The sequence below is a fragment of the Salmo trutta genome, chromosome 4 (assembly GCF_901001165.1).
Source record: "Salmo trutta chromosome 4, fSalTru1.1, whole genome shotgun sequence".
Classification (NCBI taxonomy): Eukaryota; Metazoa; Chordata; class Actinopteri; order Salmoniformes; family Salmonidae; genus Salmo; species Salmo trutta.
The window spans coordinates 7,082,020-7,104,908 of NC_042960.1; the positions used below are offsets into that span (position 1 = coordinate 7,082,020).

General features: G+C 43.0%; 1 protein-coding gene across 2 annotated transcripts in view; it reads right to left on the reverse strand.

Moving 5' to 3' along the window:
• The window catches only part of LOC115191772 (TBC1 domain family member 9-like), a 29,167-nt gene extending 12,956 nt beyond the window's left edge, over positions 1-16,211 (reverse strand). Inside the window, exons 1-7 of one of the 2 annotated variants that reach the window (XM_029749675.1) lie at positions 15,252-16,211; positions 6,861-6,971; positions 4,429-4,547; positions 3,608-3,836; positions 3,252-3,328; positions 2,954-3,138; positions 706-913 (exon numbers count right to left, since the gene is read on the reverse strand). In XM_029749675.1, coding sequence (XP_029605535.1) covers positions 706-913; positions 2,954-3,138; positions 3,252-3,328; positions 3,608-3,836; positions 4,429-4,547; positions 6,861-6,971; positions 15,252-15,372 — 1,050 coding nt within the window. In that variant the 5' untranslated portion in view covers positions 15,373-16,211. The remainder of the gene's footprint in view (positions 1-705; positions 914-2,953; positions 3,139-3,251; positions 3,329-3,607; positions 3,837-4,428; positions 4,548-6,860; positions 6,972-15,251) is intronic. The other variant, XM_029749676.1, reaches the window with a different exon arrangement.
• Between the last annotated feature and the right edge of the window lie 6,678 nt (positions 16,212-22,889).

A 22,889-nucleotide genomic window follows, 5' to 3' on the forward strand; every position in this document is an offset into this window, starting at 1 on the left:
AGTACGTCAGTGATATGAGGATGCAACATAAGATATAAATCTCCTATTTCATATGAGAAAGTGTTCGATGTAGAACACGAATTACAGTAACCCATCGCATGTGTATTGATTTACTTTACCATCTAACCACATTGGTCATGGCACAGGAGAATATTGGCCTGAGGCCAACATACCATACCAAGCACACAATAGGTTTCACCATTTCAACCCACATACGAGGTGACTGAATTGATTCAGTGCCACACATAACACTAGACATTAGTAGTCGATCCACATTCTGCCCTGCCAGCGATTGGTAGTTTAAGATGGCTGATGGGGATAGGATGTGACAGGGTGGGGGGTCCTGATCGACAAGGCAATGGCTGGGAGAGGGGCAGCCAGTGACTAAAGCAAATTGGGAGTGACAGCCCTCTACCAGAGTGTTAAGCCGGCCGCTGCTCTTTCTTACTGCCCTGCTAGTACACCCCCTACAGCAGCACACAGCAGAACCTGTCAAAGGTAACCTTTCTTTCCTGATGGAAAATCTACAGTGGTCTCACATTGACCTATGTCTTAGCATCATCCAAAATTGTCACAAAAGTCTAGCTCAACGGTCACCAACCCGAAATCTCAGAGAGCTCCAGTCAGTGCAGACTATTGCTCCGGGCCAACACTAAGCTCCAGGACTACGGTCAATCACCAGAGTCTGTACCCAGCCAGACTCACCTCTCTTAGGGGGATGATGAGGCTGCACAGGGTCTCCTCCTTGGAAGTGAAGCAGATGTAGTTAGTAGAGACAAACATCTGGCCCAGGATGTGCATCTTGTTGAAGGGGGTCCAAAGGGTGCAGCCCGTGTGTCCGTCCAGCTTCTCATCCTTGGGCAGACGGAACAAGGCCCGGTAACGCTCGCTTTTAGCCCTGGCATCCAGGTCCCTGGGTGAGACAACAAGGTTCAAGAGATTGTCTAGTCTAGAGACTGTCAAGAATCTAATTCGGAACATAATCTGTTGTCTTTAAATAGCAGCAGTAAATTGAGACTGTCGGTGCAGTTGATACAGTTGACACAAGCCGGTGCGCCTGGCACCTACTACTATAACCTGTTCAAAAGGCACTTAAATCTATTGTCTTGCCCATTCACCCTGTGAATAGCACAAATACACAATCCATGACTCAACTGTCTCAAGACTTGAAAAACGTTCTTTAACCTTTCTCCTCCACTTCATCAGTCTATATCATGGAAAGAGCAGGCATTCTTAATGTTTTGTACGCAGTGTATTTCCATACAAATGTATGCATTCCAAATACATTTACAAATGTATGTCACACATTAAAATACATTTGGCCAATGTTTTATAATTTCCCATGTATCCTAAAATGCATCCCAAAAACAATTTCAAATGTTTTTTTTTCTTTATATGAAAAATAAAATAAAAATCAGGTCAATGGAGTGAAAGAGCAATTTGAAACCAAGTATAACAGTATAATACTACTACAATAGACATCTAGATGGGGCAACAGTATAATACTACTACAATAGACATCTAGATGGGGCAACAGTATAACACTACTACAATAGACATCTAGATGGGGCAACAGTATAATACTACTACAATAGACATCTAGATGGGGCCACAGTATAATACTACTACAATAGACATTTAGATGGGGCAACAGTTACTACTACAATAGACATCTTGATGGGGCAACAGTTACTACTACAATAGACATCTAGATGGGGCAACAGTTACTACTACAATAGACATCTAGATGGGGCAACAGTTACTACTACAATAGACATCTAGATGGGGCAACAGTTACTACTACCGAAGACATCTAGATAGGGCAACAGTATAATACTACTACAATAGACATCTAGATGGGGCAACAGTACAATACTACTACAATAGACATCTAGATGGGTTAACAGTACAATACTACTACAATAGACATCTGGATGGGGCAACAGTATAATACTACTACAATAGACATCTGGATGGGGCAACAGTTACTACTACAATAGACATCTAGATGGGGCAACAGTTACTACTACCGAAGACATCTAGATAGGGCAACAGTATAATACTACTACAATAGACATCTAGATGGGGCAACAGTACAATACTACTACAATAGACATCTAGATGGGTTAACAGTACAATACTACTACAATAGACATCTGGATGGGGCAACAGTTCCTACTACAATAGACATCTAGATGGGGCAACAGTATAATACTACTACAATAGACATCTAGATGGGGCAACAGTTACTACTACAATAGACATCTAGATGGGGAAACAGTTCCGACTACAATAGACATCTAGATGGGGCAACAGTTACTACTGCAATAGACATCTAGATGGGGCAACAGTTCCTACTGCAATAGACATCTAGATGGGGCAACAGTATGGGTAGTGGTTAGAGAGTTGGAATCTGTCTTGAGGGAAATACATTTGAAAGTCTTGGGCTAATGATGCAAGCTTGGGTGTTCAAAGTTAATAGCGCCAGTAAAAGTTCAGCTGTACCTAAAAGGATTATGACAAAGTCGTGCTGTAGTTTTAAAAGAACGCAAAAGTGGCTGTGAGTCAAACTACTAGAAAGTGACCCAGTTTTAATATACTACTAAACCACCTCAGCTGGTTTTCCTTCAGGCACGTTGGAACAAGACTATACATTTCTTTCCTCTGAAGTAATTAGTTTAGTTAAGTCTTGGTATATTGTTTATTAAACTGTAAAACGTACAATGCCATGCAACCACATGGAATGGTTGTAGGTCACCCGCAGGCAGCAAAGAATTTTGTGCAGCATTATAAATGATTACATCATGACTAAACTACTGCATCTCCCCAGAAACCAATCGTCCTCAACTATCAACCGAACCTATTGAGGGGAGACCAACAAATCTCGACTACAACATCCCGCCTCACCAAACCTTCCCAGAACCTCCCCAGAACCCCCTCCACCAAACCTCACCTCTTGAGGGCAGACACCTTTTTGGGTGTCTTCCTCTTGAGTTTGGGCAAAGAGCGGTCCTGCTCAAAGCCCTTGTTGTCAAGGAGCTGTCTCATGGCGATGTTGGCCAGTTGCTCCATCAGCTTGAAGGTCTCGTTAATGTTGAGGAAGACCGAGAAGACGTGCTCGGACACCCGCGTGCTCACCTTGACCGAGGAACGGAAGCATGAATGAAGGTCAGAGGGGTGTATGGATGGACAACGAGACGTTAAAGCGATGGTAAACATGCAGTATAGTTGATATGATTTACAAGGCTCACCTTGACTGCATCGGGGAGGAGGAGCGTGGTGCTTTTCTCCAGCTGGGTGATGTCGGCCCAGCGGATCACCAGCTTGGCTGAGGGGGGGAGAAAGAGGGCGAGAGAGACGGAGAGAGAGAAAGATTGAAGAGAGATGGTTGCATTTATTAATTTTTGGCTTGCATAAAAGCTGATCGTTTGAAATATACATCACTTCATCTTAAAAAATACATTGTATCCACCCAGAAAAATATCAAGGGGTTGTACTATTTTTGGGACTTCTGAAGGGTCTTCAAAAGCTATGCATAATTGGTATATAGTACTAACCAGTTATGCAGTGGTGTGTGTACCTGTGCCAGCATGCCAGCGGTGCCTACCTTCTTTCCCCAGCAGGTAAGAGTAGAAGCAGATGTGGTTGATGCTGAGGTAGAGCCAGCCCTGCCGGGGCACACGGCCCTTCCAGTAGCTACAGGAGTAGTAGTTGACCAGCTTCTCCTCTTCAGGCATGCCAAACAGCTTACGGTACGTACAGATGGCCTCCTTGAACTTGTCAGTGTCATCGTCCTCCTTCACGTCCTGGTTCTTGTTGTACTCGGCGATAATACCCTGGGGCAAGAGCGAAATAGAGGGAGTGAAGGACTTTGAGACAATCAATAAAAGTTCAACAATTCATTTTAAAATAGAGATGGCTGGAAAGTGAGAGAGTGAGTGGCAGACAAAGTGAGAGAACAAAATAAATCATATCTGGCTAGCTTTTGTAATGTATTCATTGAGTAAGAACTTCTTTATCTCCATACAGATAAATACAGAACCTGATTTAGAGGCTGTGTCAGTAGCTGGACCTGTTTTTAGATTACAATAGTGAACACAGCCGGGCTTCGTTATTTAGCCCCTGGCAGGAGTTATTTTGACAATACTAGTTTGACTACATGCTAGGCTAATATTACACCTGGCATGACAAACATTTCACAGGCAAACGTCATACGTTTCAATGTCCAAACTGTCAAAATGAATTGCTGACAACCACCATTACTATTGTCACAAACACCATTACAAAGATTTGTGAAATTCCACAAACCCCACCATGCATCCCCTCTAAACACAAAACACAACCAACCTTCCAAATCCCAGAGATGTCCATACTGTTTCTTTAGAGACAAGCATCTGCTAAGTGACTCATATATACACTAAACAGTACCTGAACTTTGCCCTTGACAAAGGTAGTGATGTCATTCTCGTTCTCGAAGATGGACAGCGTCTGCAGGAGGTTCTGCTCCAGCCACTCCCAGTGCTCTGTGATCTCCTTACGGGAGCACCCTACGGAACGAGGGAGGGGAGACGAGACGGAGGAGGAGTAGACAGGGGTGCATCAGGGAACATGATTACAAGAGGCTCCCAGGAGAATGTGGAGGCATGGAGTTTCACCCATTCCTCATTTTCTCATTTCCTCAGCATGTCGTCTGAGACGCTGTTCATCATTCTTACGATTGTATGCAAATTGAACATGTTTAGCATACTTGGAATTCTAACCTACTCTTCTGGCATACTAAGTAGTATGGAAGTACATGATTCAGGACCAGTGACAGACAGATGAGAGGAAAGACAGTACAGACAGCAGTAACAAGCTGCTCAGACGGCTAATCAAGACGACTAGATACAACCCACCAGACTATAAACCTAGGTGTGATTCTGGACTGACCTTACACATTTTTTTTTAAATATATATTTTTTATTTAACCAGGCAAGTCAGTTAAGAACAAATTCTTATGTACAATGACGGCCTAGCAACAGTGGGTTAACTGCCTTGTTCAGGGGCAGAACAACTGATTTTTAGTTCGGGGATTCAATCTAGCAACCTTTCGTTTACTGGCCCAACACTGTGAAGGCCCACATCAGAAATGAGACCAAAATCAGCTTTTTAATTACCTTAGAAATATTGTCAAAGTGTGACTCTTCCTCTGTCAAGCCCACACTGACTAATGCATGTTTCATTAATTCAGAATGCAGCAGCACGTGTGCTTACAAAGACCAGGAGCGCACACACACACACACACACTCCACCTATTTTAAAGTCACTGCATTGGTTGCCTGTTAGTTTTAGAGTAGATTTTAAAATTGCTTTATTGATTTTTGAAGCAGTACGTGGGTTTTCACCTGAATACATGTCTGATATCTTAGAAGCATATGTGCCGGGTTGTCCCTCTATCACTGGCCTATTAGCTGTTCCAAAGGTCACTCAGAACCACAACGTTTGGTGAGGCTGCCTTCAGCCACTATGGTCCTGGCCTTTAGAACAGTCTCTAGACATGCTTTAATTTAGGGTTCTTTTTAATCATATTCCCATATATAAATCACATTTATTTTAATGCATTAGTCTCATGTGTACTGTTATTTACCTATTTTAAGTTCTCTTACATTTTTTATTGTCTTAGTTATTTGTATAGAAAACTTTGTTTTTATCTTTCTCACCGTTTATTTTATTTGTTAAGTACTTTAAAATGCATCCTCTAAGGAATATGCTATATAAATAAAGTTTGATTAAATCTAGACAGCCCAGCCACTGACATTACTTGGCCATCCCGTCTGCTCGGCCTAGATTTACTACCACAAATATGGTGATGAGCTCATGGCTAGAGAGCTAGTGGCTAATTAGCTTCAGATATGTTACGATCCTACTTAAAAAAGGTAAAATAATAATGCCCTGCAATACAGCACACCTTAAATTCAGGGAGAATTTTGAATAGTATTGGCAGGCAAATCCCTATTGGTGCTACTGTGGCTACTTGTTAGCAGCTACTTAGCACTAGTGAAATCTGAGAGCCAGTCAAGGCAGAGCCTGCTAGCACAGAAACCTCAGTGCAGTGTCCACTATCGTTAGAGGCCTCATCCGTCATCCATCTCCCCTGTAAGTAGCCCACTGCTGCTCATGTCTTAGCTAGTGATGACGTCTGGCAGACAGACTGCTCCACTCTCCCTCTGTGCTGGAGGATGGGCGGATAGGGAGGGGAGGGAGGAGTGGTTGCCATTTCAAGGCTAGCCCTTTCTGCAGCCTCTTACTTACACAATGATCCGTCCGCTTGTCATGTTGGGTCCGTGTGATTGCATTATGGCTCCTCCAGACTAATACATTATTTGTGTGATATAACTGCTCAAGGAAAGAGGCAGATTAAGATTGGGGTTTCTGTGATGTCACAACCAGTGTAGTTAGCCAAAAGAGGTGTGATGAGATAGCCCATTCGGTTGAGATCGTGTCAGTATCTTACATTTACAGCCCTGAGTTAAACTTTTAGCTTTTCCATATAGGACATTAGTGTGGTTAACCCGTTAACATGCAAAGAGAGAGTGTTAACGGATGAAGTCAGCAGATGTAATGTAAGATTTTCCATGCTAGCTAATTAACTAAAAACAGCATGACAGCCCCTCACATTTTGAGCGAATCACCATCGATTCCCATTCCTGGTATCCGTTTCCCCCCAGTCTAGCCCTTTAAGAGCAGTGGGCCATGACGTCATGCTTGGCATTAGCAGGAAGTGAGAACATGGTGCAGGAAGAGAGGGCCTTGTGTGTGAGGGGGAGGGGGGAGAGAAAGAAAGAGCGAGAGAGAACTATACACAGACACACAGTACACACCATGCGCAATGATCCAGTAGATTAGGGAGTCAGGTGTCTGGTAAAGGATTCTGTAGGGGGCCACTCGAGCACTGGAGTCCAGCACCACGTCCAGTGTTCCCACCAACAGACCTGCGGTGGGAGGAGCAGGGAATACCCTGGGTTAGGGAGGGAGACACTGTGGGAATATCATGATCGTGTATACAACATTGTTTGGACATTGAATAGATAATGCATTGATTGTCTTGAGGATGGAAAATAAAACCTGTAAGAGAGCAAAGAACTTACTAGCAAATACAAACAAGTCATGAATCCTCCCCCTAAAAAATGACTTCAAAGCAAAACCCGACAAAAGACTTTCTGTTTTAGCCCATTTCGGACACGAAACAAAGCACCATGTGAGACAGCAGACCGTTCTGGTACATTAACCCTTGTTAGACCACTTATGCTCTCCTCAAAAGGCCCTTGATGGAGCCCTCCGGCTATGAGATCACTTATGAAATAGAGGGAGGAGGACGGGGTATTTAGGGCTGACGGGCAGCTGTGGCTTTCCTGTCCTAACTGCTCCATGCCCAATTTATATTATAGGACCAAACCGAGCCACACAAACCAGGGCTGTGCCCGTATCTACAAAGCATCTCAGAGTAGGAGTGCTGAACTCAGATCGGTTTAGCCTTTTAGATCGTAATTAGATACGTTTATATGGACAGGTGGGGACCTGATCTTAGATTAGCACTCCTACTCTGAGACATTTAGTGGATGGGGTCTGGGCTGGCCTGGTTACACATCCACCCTAGTTGCTGGAACTGTGCTGGAAAAGACAAAGTGAACAAAATATCCCAGCCAGCACAGTACGGTTCAGGTTGGCACTAATGTGTGAATCTGGTATCAATGTTCTTGTATGGAGAAGTGGGGTGGATGGACAGATGGCACAGATCAATGTGGAGAGAAGAAGGTGAGAGTAAAGTCACCTGGAATAAAAAGAACGAATCCCCTATAATCTAACGAACACGGGATGAATCCCCTATAATCTAACAAACACGGGATGAATCCCCTATAATCTAACAAACACGGGAAGAATCCCCTATAATCTAACAAACACGGGAAGAATCCCCTATAATCTAACAAACACGGGAAGAATCCCCTATAATCTAACGAACACGGGATGAATCCCCTATAATCTAACGAACACGGGATGGATCCCCTATAATCTAACGAACACGGGATGGATCCCCTATAATCTAACGAACACGGGATGGATCCCCTATAATCTAACGAACACGGGATGAATCCCCTATAATCTAACGAACACGGGATGGATCCCCTATAATCTAACGAACACAGGATGGATCCCCTATAATCTAACGAACACGGGATGAATCCCCTATAATCTAACGAACACGGGATGAATCCCCTATAATCTAACGAACACGGGATGGATCCCCTATAATCTAACGAACACGGGATGGATCCCCTATAATCTAACAAACACGGGATGGATCCCCTATAATCTAACGAACACGGGATGGATCCCCTATAATCTAACGAACACGGGATGAATCCCCTATAATCTAACGAACACGGGATGGATCCCCTATAATCTAACGAACACGGGATGAATCCCCTATAATCTAACGAACACGGGATGGATCCCCTATAATCTAACGAACACGGGATGGATCCCCTATAATCTAACAAACACGGGATGGATCCCCTATAATCTAACGAACACGGGATGAATCCCCTATAATCTAACGAACACGGGATGAATCCCCTATAATCTAACGAACACGGGATGAATCCCCTATAATCTAACGAACACGGGATGGATCCCCTCTAATCTAACGAACACGGGATGGATCCCCTATAATCTAACAAACACGGGATGGATCCCCTATGATCTAACAAACACGGGATGAATCCCCTATAATCTAACGAACACGGGATGGATCCCCTATAATCTAACGAACACGGGAAGAATCCCCTATAATCTAACGAACACGGGATGAATCCCCTATAATCTAACAAACACGGGATGGATCCCCTATGATCTAACAAACACGGGATGAATCCCCTATAATCTAACGAACACGGGAAGTGGAGAGATAGATGGACAGATTATGGACTCATGACAGATGAAAGAAGCCAATAACTTTTCTCTTTTAAAGAGTTGTTTTATTACTCTAATGCTTCTCATCTCTGACACAGTAATAATACATGGCTAGTGTCTAGCTACTGTCTATTGTAAACCACAAGATCATAAAATCAGAAGAAACTGGTACCACAATTCCTAAAAAAATAGAGTGAAGGAAAAACACCTGAAGTGATGAACACGCTCGTCTTGCTGAAAGGCTTTTGTTGTGAATAATGATAAGTCTCGTTTTTTTATGCCTTGGGGTCTACACTAACATGTTGTCATCAAAGTTTGAGTGGAAATGACACTCCTTTTCCAACAAACTCAACCTTTGATAGAAAGAAGCTTTTTGACTGCCATATTCCTCAGTCGCCCCAAAACTTTATTCCCGGTTGGGAATTTTACCATTGCCACGACAGCTTTTTGCCAATGGCGCATCAGACGCATACAATTCTATGAGTCACACAGACCGAGATAGATGAAAAGAGCGATATGCGGAGAGAGGGGGACAGAGACAGACATGCAGAAATGGAGCAAGAGAAACCAAAACAGCCAGTCTGGATGATATTCTTCCCTCCATACATAATGTCTGCTGGAGAACTTCTGGGATACCACTCATCTCCACTAGCTGTTCTAATGAAGACATCTGAATACAATTACATCTCTGGGGCTCCATTTCTCTTTCCCTCTCACTCCCTCCCTCTATTCTCCTCTCTCCTGTTCTCTCTCTTTTAATCCTATGCAGGGCGTAATAAAAGGCTAGGACGAATTCAATAAGAAGTGCTTAAATAATGATTAAAGGCAAATAGATAATTAATATATCATTAACAATTGAATATGATAAAAAATGGCTGTAAATATCACAGAGTGGGCCTGTAAGAGGCAGTAAGGGAAATTCAGGTTTCACACTGGATGGTCGTAAACAATATGGCCGTCGGTTCTGACAGGTGTCAGGGCTTGAGATTTCCCATCTGAACTAGGCCTATACCTGTAGCCTATACCTGAACAAAACCCAACAGACAAACTTTCAACTGTATCTTCACATTAGTCACCATTGATAAGGTTACTGTACAGTTACAATATTTATTTGTTTTAAGTGTTAACTGCAATGACAACGCAGAACAAAAACAGAGCTACAGTACGAAATCACAGGGAAACAGAAAATAAACTCGATGGGAGAGAACAGAATAGCTTGGCCGATATGCAAAAGGTTTGCGTGTTAGCCTCCATTTCAAAGGGTTAGCACAGACACCGAAGCTGTTGTTGTTACTTGGGGCTGGCTAATGCAAGGATACAGGATCTGGGCCTTTCTGACAAACATGTTGTGGGCACAAAAGGACATTTTCAGTTTCAAACTTCAACCGGTTGTTTCTGTTGAACAGTGTTAAGTCCAGTTCTGCACCCCCAGGGTTGCACATTTTTAGTCTAGCCCAGCACTAACACCACATTCAAATATGAGTTGACTAGATGCATTGAGTGTGCTTGTGCTGGGCTGGAACAAAATGTGCAACCATGGGGGTTACCTCAAGACATGGAGTTGCAGAACACTGAACAAATACCTGTGAAGCACCTCTCAGTTGGACAGGCAGGTCATGACCTGAACCCGGCGGTGTTGCGGGGATGTGTGTTAGGGGTTAACACAGAAAGCACAGGTGTCAAGCACAACAAAAGAGACCACTGACGGATGACACCCACAACATCCTGTGACTTCTACGACTGCATGCAACCTACAGTTCAAACCGCTCACTCCGAATCATCTACACAGTTAGATATCAACAGCAATGGAGAGGATTAGTATGCATGGTATTTTATGAAGAATGAATTAGTGCACCCTACATCATCATGACAAGATTATTTGTTTTGATCAGAGGGCTACTTTCCCCCTCAGAACACATGATCCTACACCATGCTATAATAACAAGAGTTAACATGAGGTACTGTACTGTTTAGTATATGGTGAAGAGAAGGCGGACCCCAGACCTATAGCCTAGTGTCGACCCTTTAATCCATAACATGAACTTTGGGAAACCACACATTTGTCTGTGACTATATGTTCCTATACATTTGATTTTACTTTCAATACCCCCCACGTAACTAACACACACACGACCAACAAAAAAAAACAAGATGTACAGAAACTAAGCTCCAATGATGAGAAATGCTTCCTTTGTTGTGGGGAGGATGGAAAGAAATGAGCCCAAGTCTACATACAGTACGGAGGACTGAGAAGCTCAGTACTGGTGACTTATTAAAAAATGACTTTCTACTCCAAAAATGAACAAAAATACAATTATGCTGACACCATCTAAAATATAATGTCCACCTCTGGAAATGAGCACAATAACACATTTGTAAAATTATTTTGAAAAATATATTTCAACATATTGGACAATGCATTTAGTCTATGCATGGTCCATATTATCAGGTATGCTATTAGCAATAAACATCATCACCTGTAGCCCAACTGATGCAGAGAAGAGCAAATAAATAGGCTGAAGCATGGGACTACCTGTCTGCAGTTACCCTATTGGGCTAATCATTAGCCAATTATTTTAACTAGTAATTATGCATAAACACAGTGAATATAATGTAGAGCTAGCTACCCCTGTTAGGATAACTAGTCATCCGGGGTAACACACCCCCTGCCTGTACTTGAGGTAGGGTGGTGTTTTACCTCAAAGTTATCCTATAATTGACCAGTGTTACATTTATCCCAAATCTCCCCAATGCACTAAAAACTGCCTGGTGCAGCTTGTGCATATTTAGGAGTTGAGAAATATGCACGCATCGACTGCTTGTCAGAATGCATGTTTCCCTCCTTATGGCACTTGAATGTGCCATGAGAATAATATTTATCTTGCATAGAACACACAAAAACAAGCCGACTATAAAATAAACTATTCTACTATGGGGTTACCTGATTTTTCTATTCATGACTTGTTTGTTTGCAGAGGAAAAGTAAATGTGGACTGTTCTAGCATGTTCCATATTTTTGGGGACGTGGCGGTAATGATTTTGCTGTGGAGCAGCGCCACAGCAAAACGACTACAGCGGAAACACTGGTCTATATTTCCCAAGTACTGACACAGCGCCTTATCACCCCACTGGCTGAGAATCAATATTGTTTCAAATAACAAGAACCTGATACGAAGTAACACCATACATGTTATTTTAAGTCATGTTTCTCTAACCTAACCCCCTGTAACACAGCTGTAGTGTTATTCCTTTTCTTCTTTCCCAAGCCTCAATGTGTACCTCCAGGTCAGAGGTCAGCAGATAAGATAGATAGGTGACGTAAAGCAGCAGATGATTGTGTGGGTTACGGTCGATGGTTAAAGAGGTCGATGGTTAGAAGTCTAGTCCAAGTGTCTATTGAGGGCGATGTCATGTGTACGTGATGTTAGTCACCCAACACATGTAGTCCTAGTAGAGTTTCAGGTCATACCGACTCCAAAATGCCACACTCTATTGTGAAATGTTAGGTAATATAGGTTAGCTTATTGTCCCTTGGATAGTGTCATTTTTGCATTGAAAGTATCATATGGTGAATAAGCTACAATCCAACATTTTGGGTGGAAGGTAGCCTAGCGGTTAGAGCATTGGTCCAGTACCCGAAAGGTCGCTAGTTCTAACACCCGAACTGACAAGGTGAAAAATCTGCCCATGTGCCCTTGAGCAAAGCACTTAACCCAAATTGCTCCAGCGTCGCTGTAGATAATGGCAGACCCTGGCAGAGACACCACTCTCCGAGGGTCTCAAGGAGAGTGGAGATATGCAAAAACAAACATTTCCAATTCACATGCGTATTAATACACAATTGTACAAGTGGGGAATAGAACAAATATAAGCACCTACCAAATTATCAGTCAACATTTCACAATTGAAGCTTGACATTTTTCAAATCTTATGACTTAAGATTGATTTTAGGGGAACTAGTCATCTATAATGAAACTGTACTATTTTTTCTGTTTCTCAGTCTCTATAAATCAATTAAATAAAAAAAAACGATAATGTTGACTTTTCCTCATATCAAGTAGCCTCATAAATATGGCTATAAATCAAAAAGCATTGGCCCCGGTGCCCTTCCATATGCCCCAGGAGGACCAGGTGCTCGCTTGGCTTTCTCTGCCAGCTGAAAGGGGGTGTTTACTGGGCAGTGCCAGTCATTGTGCCCGGGCTCTCTCCTCTCCTCAGCAGGCCAACTGGCACACCAAACGGTCCGCTCAGTATTCACATAACAATGACATCATCACATATCGCCACCGCACGCTTTGTGTCGCTGCCCCGAGACAATAGGGAGAGGCAGAGTGTTGGTTCGGGGGCTAACTTTCAGTCGCTGGCATGCGGGAAAAATAATGGCTCCGTCCTTCAGTTAAATGTCAGCGAAATGTCTTGTTGCTGACCAATGAAGTGAGATACTTGCAGGCCATTTTGGCTCCCCTTATCATATGTTACTGGCTGGCTGACACTGAAGAGGGAGTGACTGACTGGCACTGAGGACAGCAGCACACAGTTCAACTCTCTCTGACCCACCATGACTGCGACGGCCAGTCTAGTCAAAGCAGGGCTACATAGATACTGTATAGAGAGGGCAAAAGATATATCCATGCAGAGTCATCTCTATGGCTCAGTCAAAGACTTGGACTGAGTCTACTGTACCTATAATGAACCTGACTGACTTTTCAACTGATCATGTTCCATCCTTTTTAAAAATTTTTTTTATTAATAACAAGGTAGCATCATTTGTAACCCGTTTTCATCTTTTTGAATTCTCAGAGTTGCGATGAATTAAACAGACAGACTGAATCCAGGTCAGCCTGAATGGGATGGCACCCTACATAATGCACTACCTTTGACCAGATCCCCATGAGCCCTGGTCAAAAGTAGTGCACTACATAGGAAATAGTGCACCATTTCAGATGCAGACAGTCACCACCACCTATGGTCCTTTAAAGTATTGCTCCTCCCTGATGTAGCAGTCCTCCTAGTGACTGTAGACTAATTTGGATGGAGTGAGTGAAGTAGAAGAGGAATAGAGGAGAGGAGTAGAGAAAGGAGAGGGAGAGATGATTCAGCATGTACTACTCCTGCCGGGAAGAAAGAGTGTGCCTTTGCTCTGCGTGTCTCCTTGTGTATGGGTTGTCTCGGTGGCATTCAAAATTCAGTACGGGGAATGACACATCGCCAGCCATTTTAACATTCCCCGAGCGTGCTGGGCTCTAATCAATCACAGGTTCATTTCCATTTATTGGAGCCTTTTAACGGTCCCAAGTGCTGGAATTTGTCTTCCCTGTCAGGGGAGATGTGTCCAGCCTTATGTTAGCTAGCTAGTAGCCTAATGAGATTACAATTGGAGTGAACCAAGCTCAGTCAATGATTATCTATTTAACAAATCTATGCATTTCTTTCCTTGTTTTGTTAATGGTTTAATGGGTATATAGAAGGCTTACTCTTTGCAATAATATTTGTTACAATTTTCCAGGATCACCTAAAGTACAAGGCCTACTTAAATAAATAGCCCAGATCTTGGGATGCTGATCAATAGGGTACATTAGCTGCTGAATGCCCACTAGCTCCATTGTATGTAGTTCTACGGGGGTGGTCCATAAGCTTACAACAATGGCCCTATGACTATTCTGAGCCTAAAACCTCACTCAGATAAAATCACACGTGCATTTGTCTAGTTAAAGTAGCTCCCGAGTGGCACAGCGGCCTAAGGCACTGCATCTCAATGCTAGCGGCGTTACTACAGACCCTGGTTCGATCCCGGGCTGTATCACAACCGGCCGTGATCGGGAGTCCCATAGGCCGGCGCACAATTGGCCCAGTGTCATCCGGGTTAGGGGAGGGTTTGGCAGGGGTAGGCCATCATTGTAAAATAAGAACGTTATTATCTGACATGCCTAGTTAAATAAATAAAATATAGTAGTAGGGGCTATTTGGGTCACGTGTCTATTCATTCATACAGGTCTACATCCCCTTAGATACCTGAGTGACCTGACCCCATCCCTCACTACGCATGCAATCTTCTCTCCATCACTAAACATCTGAGAGGCATGAATAATCTCCCAAACCAAGCGAGAGACCCGGCCAGGGGACAATAATTTGGCTTGGCACTGCTTGCATCACAGCTGTAATAGCGTTAAATTATCCTAGCCAAGTATATCTGAACTCGACGATAGAACATTCGTGGAGTTGAGCGATGCTTGGCTAAAATAACCCATGATTTAGAGACAGAGAGAGAGACGCAGAGCAGAGACAGTTATATGTAATCTCACCCGCTAGTCCTCCTCTGCCGTCCCCGTGGCCCTTGCGTTTCTGGAGGATGAAATAGGGATTTGCTCGCTCGGTTATCCACAACGCACCCGCCTGCAACACCTCTTCAGGGTGCACCCACATCTTCGTCCAGTTGATTCTAAAAGCACATCAAATCCAGCTGATTCAGGCGGTGCCTGTCAAATGAACTGGGATGCTGGTTCGGTCTGTCCAGTGGCCGAGGCTCGATGCCGGTCCACCGAATAACACGTACAATTGGACAAGGACAACTTGGTTGCAATGTAAGTATAACTATGACAGCATAAAGGCCCTATTTATTCGCTAAAAACACGCAAAAATAAAATGCTCTCTCCAAACTTCCATGCACAGCCGCGTGCGAGGTGATTGGATTCCAGCCGTGCACGCCAAATATGCAAAAAAATGGTGTGCAATACATTCAGTGGAACTCAATTACTAGGTGGCACAATAAAGCGGGTTCCGCATTAAAACAACCGAATCTGACAGATTTCTGTAGGGATGGATCTGAGAGCGACACTTCGGTTCGGTCTTTGTTGTTTATCATCTGTGTTGTAACCGCTGTCAGGTGGATATCGATGCCGCCGACGAGTCCTCGTTCATCGGTCGTCAGATATTTCAGAATGAGCGATGGTTTCGACGCTAAATAATGTGCCCACAAGCGCGTTATATCCATTCGGCTACTTACAACCTACTATCCAACATATATGTATGCTGCCTGCCTCCACATTGAACAACAATGTCATTTAATGCAACCCACTCTCTAGCGCCGCGACGGCACAGCTCCGTATCAACAACACGCGTCATAGAGTGGCCACATCGTTACGTCAACTTTGTGGGAGGTGGTTGCATAATTATAGCCTAGGCCCTACGTGGTAATAAAGTATGAATTCAAATGACTAAAGTTGTTCATCCATATGACTTGGCTACTGTTTACAAATATCCGGTGTCGAAGCTGTCTTCAGGCGCGAAGCTGTTTGGCATTTGTTGTTTTTGCCACCTGGTACCAATCAGTGGATCAATTGTAATGGTTTCCATGGTTTCTTTCATCTGTACTTTATTCTTTAATGCAAATATAATCAAAGCAATTACAATTGCCATAACTTACACCTACGTCCAGTGGGTAGCCTATAGTGGTTTTACAATGACATGCCGCACACATTTGGGATTTCTTAAAAAACTTGAGAAGGAGGTGTTTAAGAATGAAAACGTTGAATTTGTAAATTCCCAGTTAGTCAGAGGGCTGAAAAGGTACACGAGAATCCTATCCAGTTTCAAACATCAGTTCCTTCAACACCACACACCCACAAAACCTGTCAGACATGAGTCAACAAATGTTTGTGTGTCAACATGTTGGGTAAATATGTGGGAGTTGATGGAGATAGAAATGGTTTATATTCCACAACGTCTCTCTGTCTACAGTATGTGGTCCATGGTCTGCTAAAGGCCTGTACTTAACTGTGCTTTTTTTTTTAATATATATGTGTGGGTTTAGTTTTGCTAAACTGACTGCACTTTAAGGTTTCACAGCTTCTATCGACTCGTGGGAGACCTTGTCTGAGGTTGCTTCGACTTTCCCTCGACAGACCACATTAAGTAAAAGGGTTTCGGAGCTGCAGAGACGAGACCGATGTCGCTACATTTTCTGTTTTTGTCGGGTTAGACTGAGGCTGAAGGTAGGGACAAGCAGATGAGCATAGTGCACTATTTTTTTACCCTCCACCTATTCACCAGTAACCACAGTGGGGCTGTGTTAGGGGCTCTGCTCAGTCAGTGTTTGTGTACATAGTCTGGAGGAACAGTTTCATCCACAGATGTGGGGGATGGAAACTTGACATTTAGGACTAACAAACAAACCCACTGACATAATGCCGACTCAAATACGTGTAATTGAGTTCACAAGATCTCATTTCCAACTGAAGTTGACTCTGTTCTCTTTTCTTTCCTAAAGATACCTTTTATACTCTTCCACTAGATGGAAAAGTCCCCCTTAGTTTCACCCTGTTTCATACAAAACTTTTTGTGTTTCTAGCCTCAACTTTTCTTCTGATGTCACTCAAAAGCACCTTAAATGTAGGGCAGGATTGAAGTGAGGCCTACCTTTCTGCCATTTAGTGGGCAGAGGGGCAAATTAATTCATAATTGGATTAGGTTTATGTGTAGAGTTGATTAAATGTTATGCTACACAAAAAGAAATAACACATTTTTCTAAACTAATCCAACCAGTTAGATCTTTTCAATCCCATTACTGAAATAGTTGTCAGTTTAAATGGCTTAGACTTCCATCTCCTACTGAGACAAGCTGTCCTGACAGAGATGGGGATATCTTCAATGTTTTTTACTGTCAGGCAGACATCAGGGATTGAGGCTTTCAAGCTTCTTTCTCAGTCCCAGTCGAGTTAAACCCTTCATGGTTGAGTTGATCGTGGAGAGCTGCTTTCCGCTTGGCAGTAGGGCCTTCCTCCCTGCCTTCTCTTACCATCACAGAACCAAAACAGAACGATCTGTTCCATAGCTTTGCATCTGACACATCCTCACATCCCCATTTTAGAAGCAGTCCTTCCTTAGAAAAAAACGGATGCAGAACTGAAACAAGGGTTCCCATTCTAAGGAAATCTTCCTTTTTCTGCCCCTGTTCTGTTGTGAGCTGTCAAAACCCCGAAATCAAGACAGTGGTGCTACGGTAAACACTCCTTGAAGGAGAAAACACCTAAAAGTAAGGATTTCCCCAGTATATAACTGAATAAGGAAAGGAGGATACCTAGTCAGCTGCATAACTGAATGCATTCAACCGAAATGTGTCTTCCGCATTTAACCCAACCCCTCTGAATCAGAGAGGTGCAAGGGGCTGCCTTATTCAACGTCATCGGCGCAGTTGTTGTTTAACTGCCTTGCTCAAGGGCAGAAGACCAGATTTTTCCATCTTGCCGACTCGGGATTCAAACCAGAGACCATTCAGTTACTGGCCCCACACTCTTAACGGCTAGGCTACCTGGGCACCCCAGAATAGCATAGTTAGTGTATGTCATATTTAGGCTTTTTCTAGGGTGTAGGCAGTGGTGTAAAGTACTTAAGTACAAATTCTTTAAAGTACTACTAGGTTTTTGGGGTATCTGTACTTTACTTTACTATTTATATTTTTGACAACTTTCACTTTTACTTCACTACATTCCTAAAGAAAATAATGTACTTTTTTCTCCATTAATTTGCCCTGACACCCAAAAGTACTCGTTACATTTTGAATGCTTAGCAGAACAGGAAAGTTGTCCAATTCATGCACTTATCAAGAGAATACGTGGTCATCCGCCTCTGGCTATCTGTACATTTTCAAAACAAGAAAATGGTGCCACCTGTTTTGCGTAATATATTGAATTTGAAATGATTTATACTTATGCTTTGACTTTTGATGTTTAAGTATATTTTAGCAATTACATTTACTTTTGATACTTAAGTATATTCAGAACCAAATACTTTTAGACTTTTACTCAAGTAGTATTTTACTGGGTGACTTTCACTTTTAATTGAGGAACTTTCTATTAAGGTATCTATACTTTTACTTAAGTCTGACAACTGCTACTTTTTCCACCACTGGGTGTAGGGAACCTAAATCAAAAAGGGCAGTTTATTATTGGTTATTGACAGATTCGTTCCACATTCAAGGAATGAAGGGGGCTTTTGAGAAATGGAGAAGACCACATGCAGATCAAACGGGTCGAATAGTGAAGCCTTGAAGAAAGAGGAGAACAGTCGGCCTGTTTGAAGATTATGTGTTATTGTTGTTGTCTGTATTATTACCTCTAACCAGTGGTGGAAAAGGTATCCAATTGTCATAATTCTGTAAAAGTAAAGATACCGTAATAGAAAATTCCTAATTAAAATTCCTGGCCTTCTAGGCAGAGTTGCAAAGAAAAAGCCATATCTCAGACTGGCCAATAAAAAGAAAAGATTAAGATGGGCAAAAGAACACAGACACTGGACAGAGGAACTCTGCCTAGAAGGCCAGCATCCCGGAGTCACCTCTTCACTGTTGACGTTGAGACTGGTGTTTTGCGGGTACTATTTAATGAAGCTGCCAGTTGAGGACTTGTGAGGCGTCTGTTTCTCAAACTAGACACTCTAATGTACTTGTCCTCTTGCTCAGTTGTGCACCGGGGCCTCCCACTCCTCTTTCTATTCTGGTTAGAGCCAGTTTGCGCTGTTCTGTGAAGGGAGTAGTACACAGCGTTGTACGAGATCTTCAGTTTCTTGGAAATTTCTCGCATGGAATAGCCTTCATTTCTCAGAACAAGAATAGACTGATGAGTTTCAGAAGGAAGTTATTTGTTTCTGGCCATTTTGAGCCTGTAATCAAACCCACAAATGCTGATGCTCCAGATACTCAACTAGTCTAAAGAAGGCCAGTTTTATAGCTTCTTTAACCAGCACAACAGTTTTCATTTGTGCTAACATAATTGCAAACGGGTTTTCTAATGATCAATTAGCCTTTTAAAATGATAAACTTGGATTAGCTAACACAACGTGCCATTGGAACACAGGAGTGATGGTTGCTGATAATGGGCCTCTGTACGCCTATGTAGATATTCCATTAAAACTCAGCCGTTTCCAGCTACAATAGTCATTTACAACATTAACAATGCCTCCACTGTATTTCTGATCAATTGGATGTTATTTTAATGGACAAAAAAAAGTGCTTTTCTTTCAAAAACAAGGACATTTCTAAGTGACCCCAACCTTTTGAACGGTAGTGTAAGTATTCACACCCCTGAGTTAATACATGTTAGAATACCCTTTGACAGTGATTACAGCTGTGAATATTTCTTGGTAAGTCAGAGCTTTGCACCCCTGGATTGTACAATATTTTTTGTTAATTAACATTTCTTCAAGCTCTGTCAAGCAGATTTAAGTCAAAACTCAGGAACATTCAATATTGTCTTGGTAAGCAACTCTAGCGTTTATTTGGCCTTGTGTTTTAGGTTATTGTCCTGCTGAAAGGTGTAACAATGTGCGCTGAGAGTCGGGAAGCAAGTTCAGGGAGTGAGTGTTAAGAAAATAAAGAGAACATAATACAAAACAAGAAACATTAACAGCACACAGACATGAAACAGAAACAATGACGCCTGGGGAAGGAACCAAAGGGAGTGACATATATAGGGAAGTGATGGAGTCCAGATGAGTCTGACGATGCGCAGGTGCGCGTAACGACGGTGGTAAGTGTGCGACATAACGAGCAGCCTGGTGACCTAGAGGCCGGAGAGGGAGCACACCTGACAAAAGGTGAATTTGTCTCCCAGTGTCTGTTGGAAAGCAGACTGAACCAGGCTTTCCTCTAGGATTTAGTCTGTGCTTAGCTTTATTTATAAAGTTTTTACCCCTTTTTCATGATACCCAATTGGTAGTTACAGTCTTGTCCCATCGCTGCAACTCCCGTACGGACTCGGGAGAGGCTAATGTGGAGAGCCATGCATCCTCCGAAACATGACCCTGCCAAGCCGCACTGCTTCTTGACACACTTCTCGCTTAACCCGGAAGCCAGCAGGACCAATGTGCCGGAGGAAACACTGTACAACTTGGCGACCGTGCCAGCGTGCATGCGCTGTTTGAAATTCACTGTTCGACTAAGGGACCTTACAGATAATTGTATGTGTGGGGTACAGAGATGAAGTAGGCATTCAAAAATCATTGTAGCCCTTTCTGCAGTCAATGACCAAGCACCCTATTTGGCCTCATGGGTGGAATGTTATTAATATTATTCATAGTTTTACTAATAAAGATTTATTTTTAAACAGACAAATGACAGTGATTCTATGTCAAACAGTTTTGTTATATTTCAGTCTTCTGTGATGTATATAAAGTGTAATATTGGGATGCAAAATCAAAATGTAATAGATCAACTCTATATCTGACCTGGTATAGGTGACTTGTTTTAAGCCCATAACCATGTGTGTGAGGTATATTCTTTGTTTCAATGTAGATTTGTTTAAAACTACCAATAATCACTGTGACCCTGATTTAGCCCACTGCAGTATTAAACACTATTATTGCACATAGTGAGTCCATGCAACCTACTGTATTCTGTGACTTAAGCACATTCTTACTCCTGAACTTATTTAGGCTTGCCAGAACAAAGGGCTTGAATACTTTTCATTTATAATTGATTTGTACAAAAAATGTTTTTTTTTAAATTATATATATATATAATAACCCTACAACCCAGCAGCAGGACCGCGACTGCTACAACCCAGCAGCAGGACCGCTACCTCCGCCTTTGTGCAAGGAGGAGCAGGAGGAGCACTGCCAGAGCCATGCAAAATGACCTCCAGCAGGCCACAAATGTGCATGTGTCTGCTCAAACGGTCAGAAACAGACTCCATGAGGGTGGTATGAGGGCCAACGTCCACAGGTGGGGGTTGTGCTTACAGCCCAACACCATGCAGGACGTTTGGCATTTGCCAGAGAACACCAAGATTGGCAAATTCGCCACTGGCGCCCTGTGCTCTTCACAGATGAAATCAGGTTCACACTGAGCACGTGACAGACGTGACAGAGTCTGGAGACGCCGTGGAGAACGTTCTGCTGCCTGCAACATCTTCCAGCATGACCGGTTTGGCGGTGGGTCAGTCATGGTGTGCGGTGGCATTTCTTTGGGGGGCCGCACAGCCCTCCATGTGCTCGCCAGAGGTAGCCTGACTGCCATTAGGTACCGAGATGAGATCCTCAGACCCCTTGTGAGACCATATGCTGGTGCGGTTGGCCCTGGGTTCCTCCAAATGCAAGACAATGCTAGACCTCATGTGGCTGCAGTGTGTCAGCAGTTCCTGCAAGAGGAAGGCATTGATGCTATGGACTGGCCCGCCCGTTCCCCAGACCTGAATCCAATTGAGCACATCTGGGACATCATGTCTCGCTCCATCCACCAACGCCACGTTGCACCACAGACTGTCCAGGAGTTGGCGGATGCTTTAGTCCAGGTCTGGGAGGAGATCCCTCAGGAGACCATCCGCCACCTCATCAGGAGCATGCCCAGGCGTTGTAGGGAGGTCATACAGGCACGTGGAGGCCACACACACTACTGAGCCTAATTTTGACTTGTTTTAAGGACATTACATCAAAGTTGGATCAGCCTGTAGTGCGGTTTTCCACTTTAATTTTGAGTGTGACTCCAAATCCAGACCTCCATGGGTTGATAAATTGTATTTCCATTGATTATTTTTGTGCGATTTTGTTGTCAGCACATTCAACTATGTAAAGAAAAAAGTATTTAATAAGATTATTTCTTTCATTCAGATCTAGGATGTGTTGTTTAAGTGTTCCCTTTATTTTTTTGAGCAGTATATATATATATATATAATTCCACTCTGACATTATGGGATATTTTGTGTAGGTGCTGTACACCACCACAAAGTATCATGGAATGACTCAAACAGAAACTGTGCTGTTGTTGATGTGTTCTGTGTCATTCTTTGTTCTGAGTCATTTCCTTAAACTTCCCCCGTGTCTCTGATACCAACATAATGAATGTCAGCAAGCTGTCAGCTACTGCAAGAGATATATATTTCACAATTTGTTTACTATTAACAAGGGACGTGACCACTGACTGAGGGCCAAATTCATACGGTCTTGTGCAA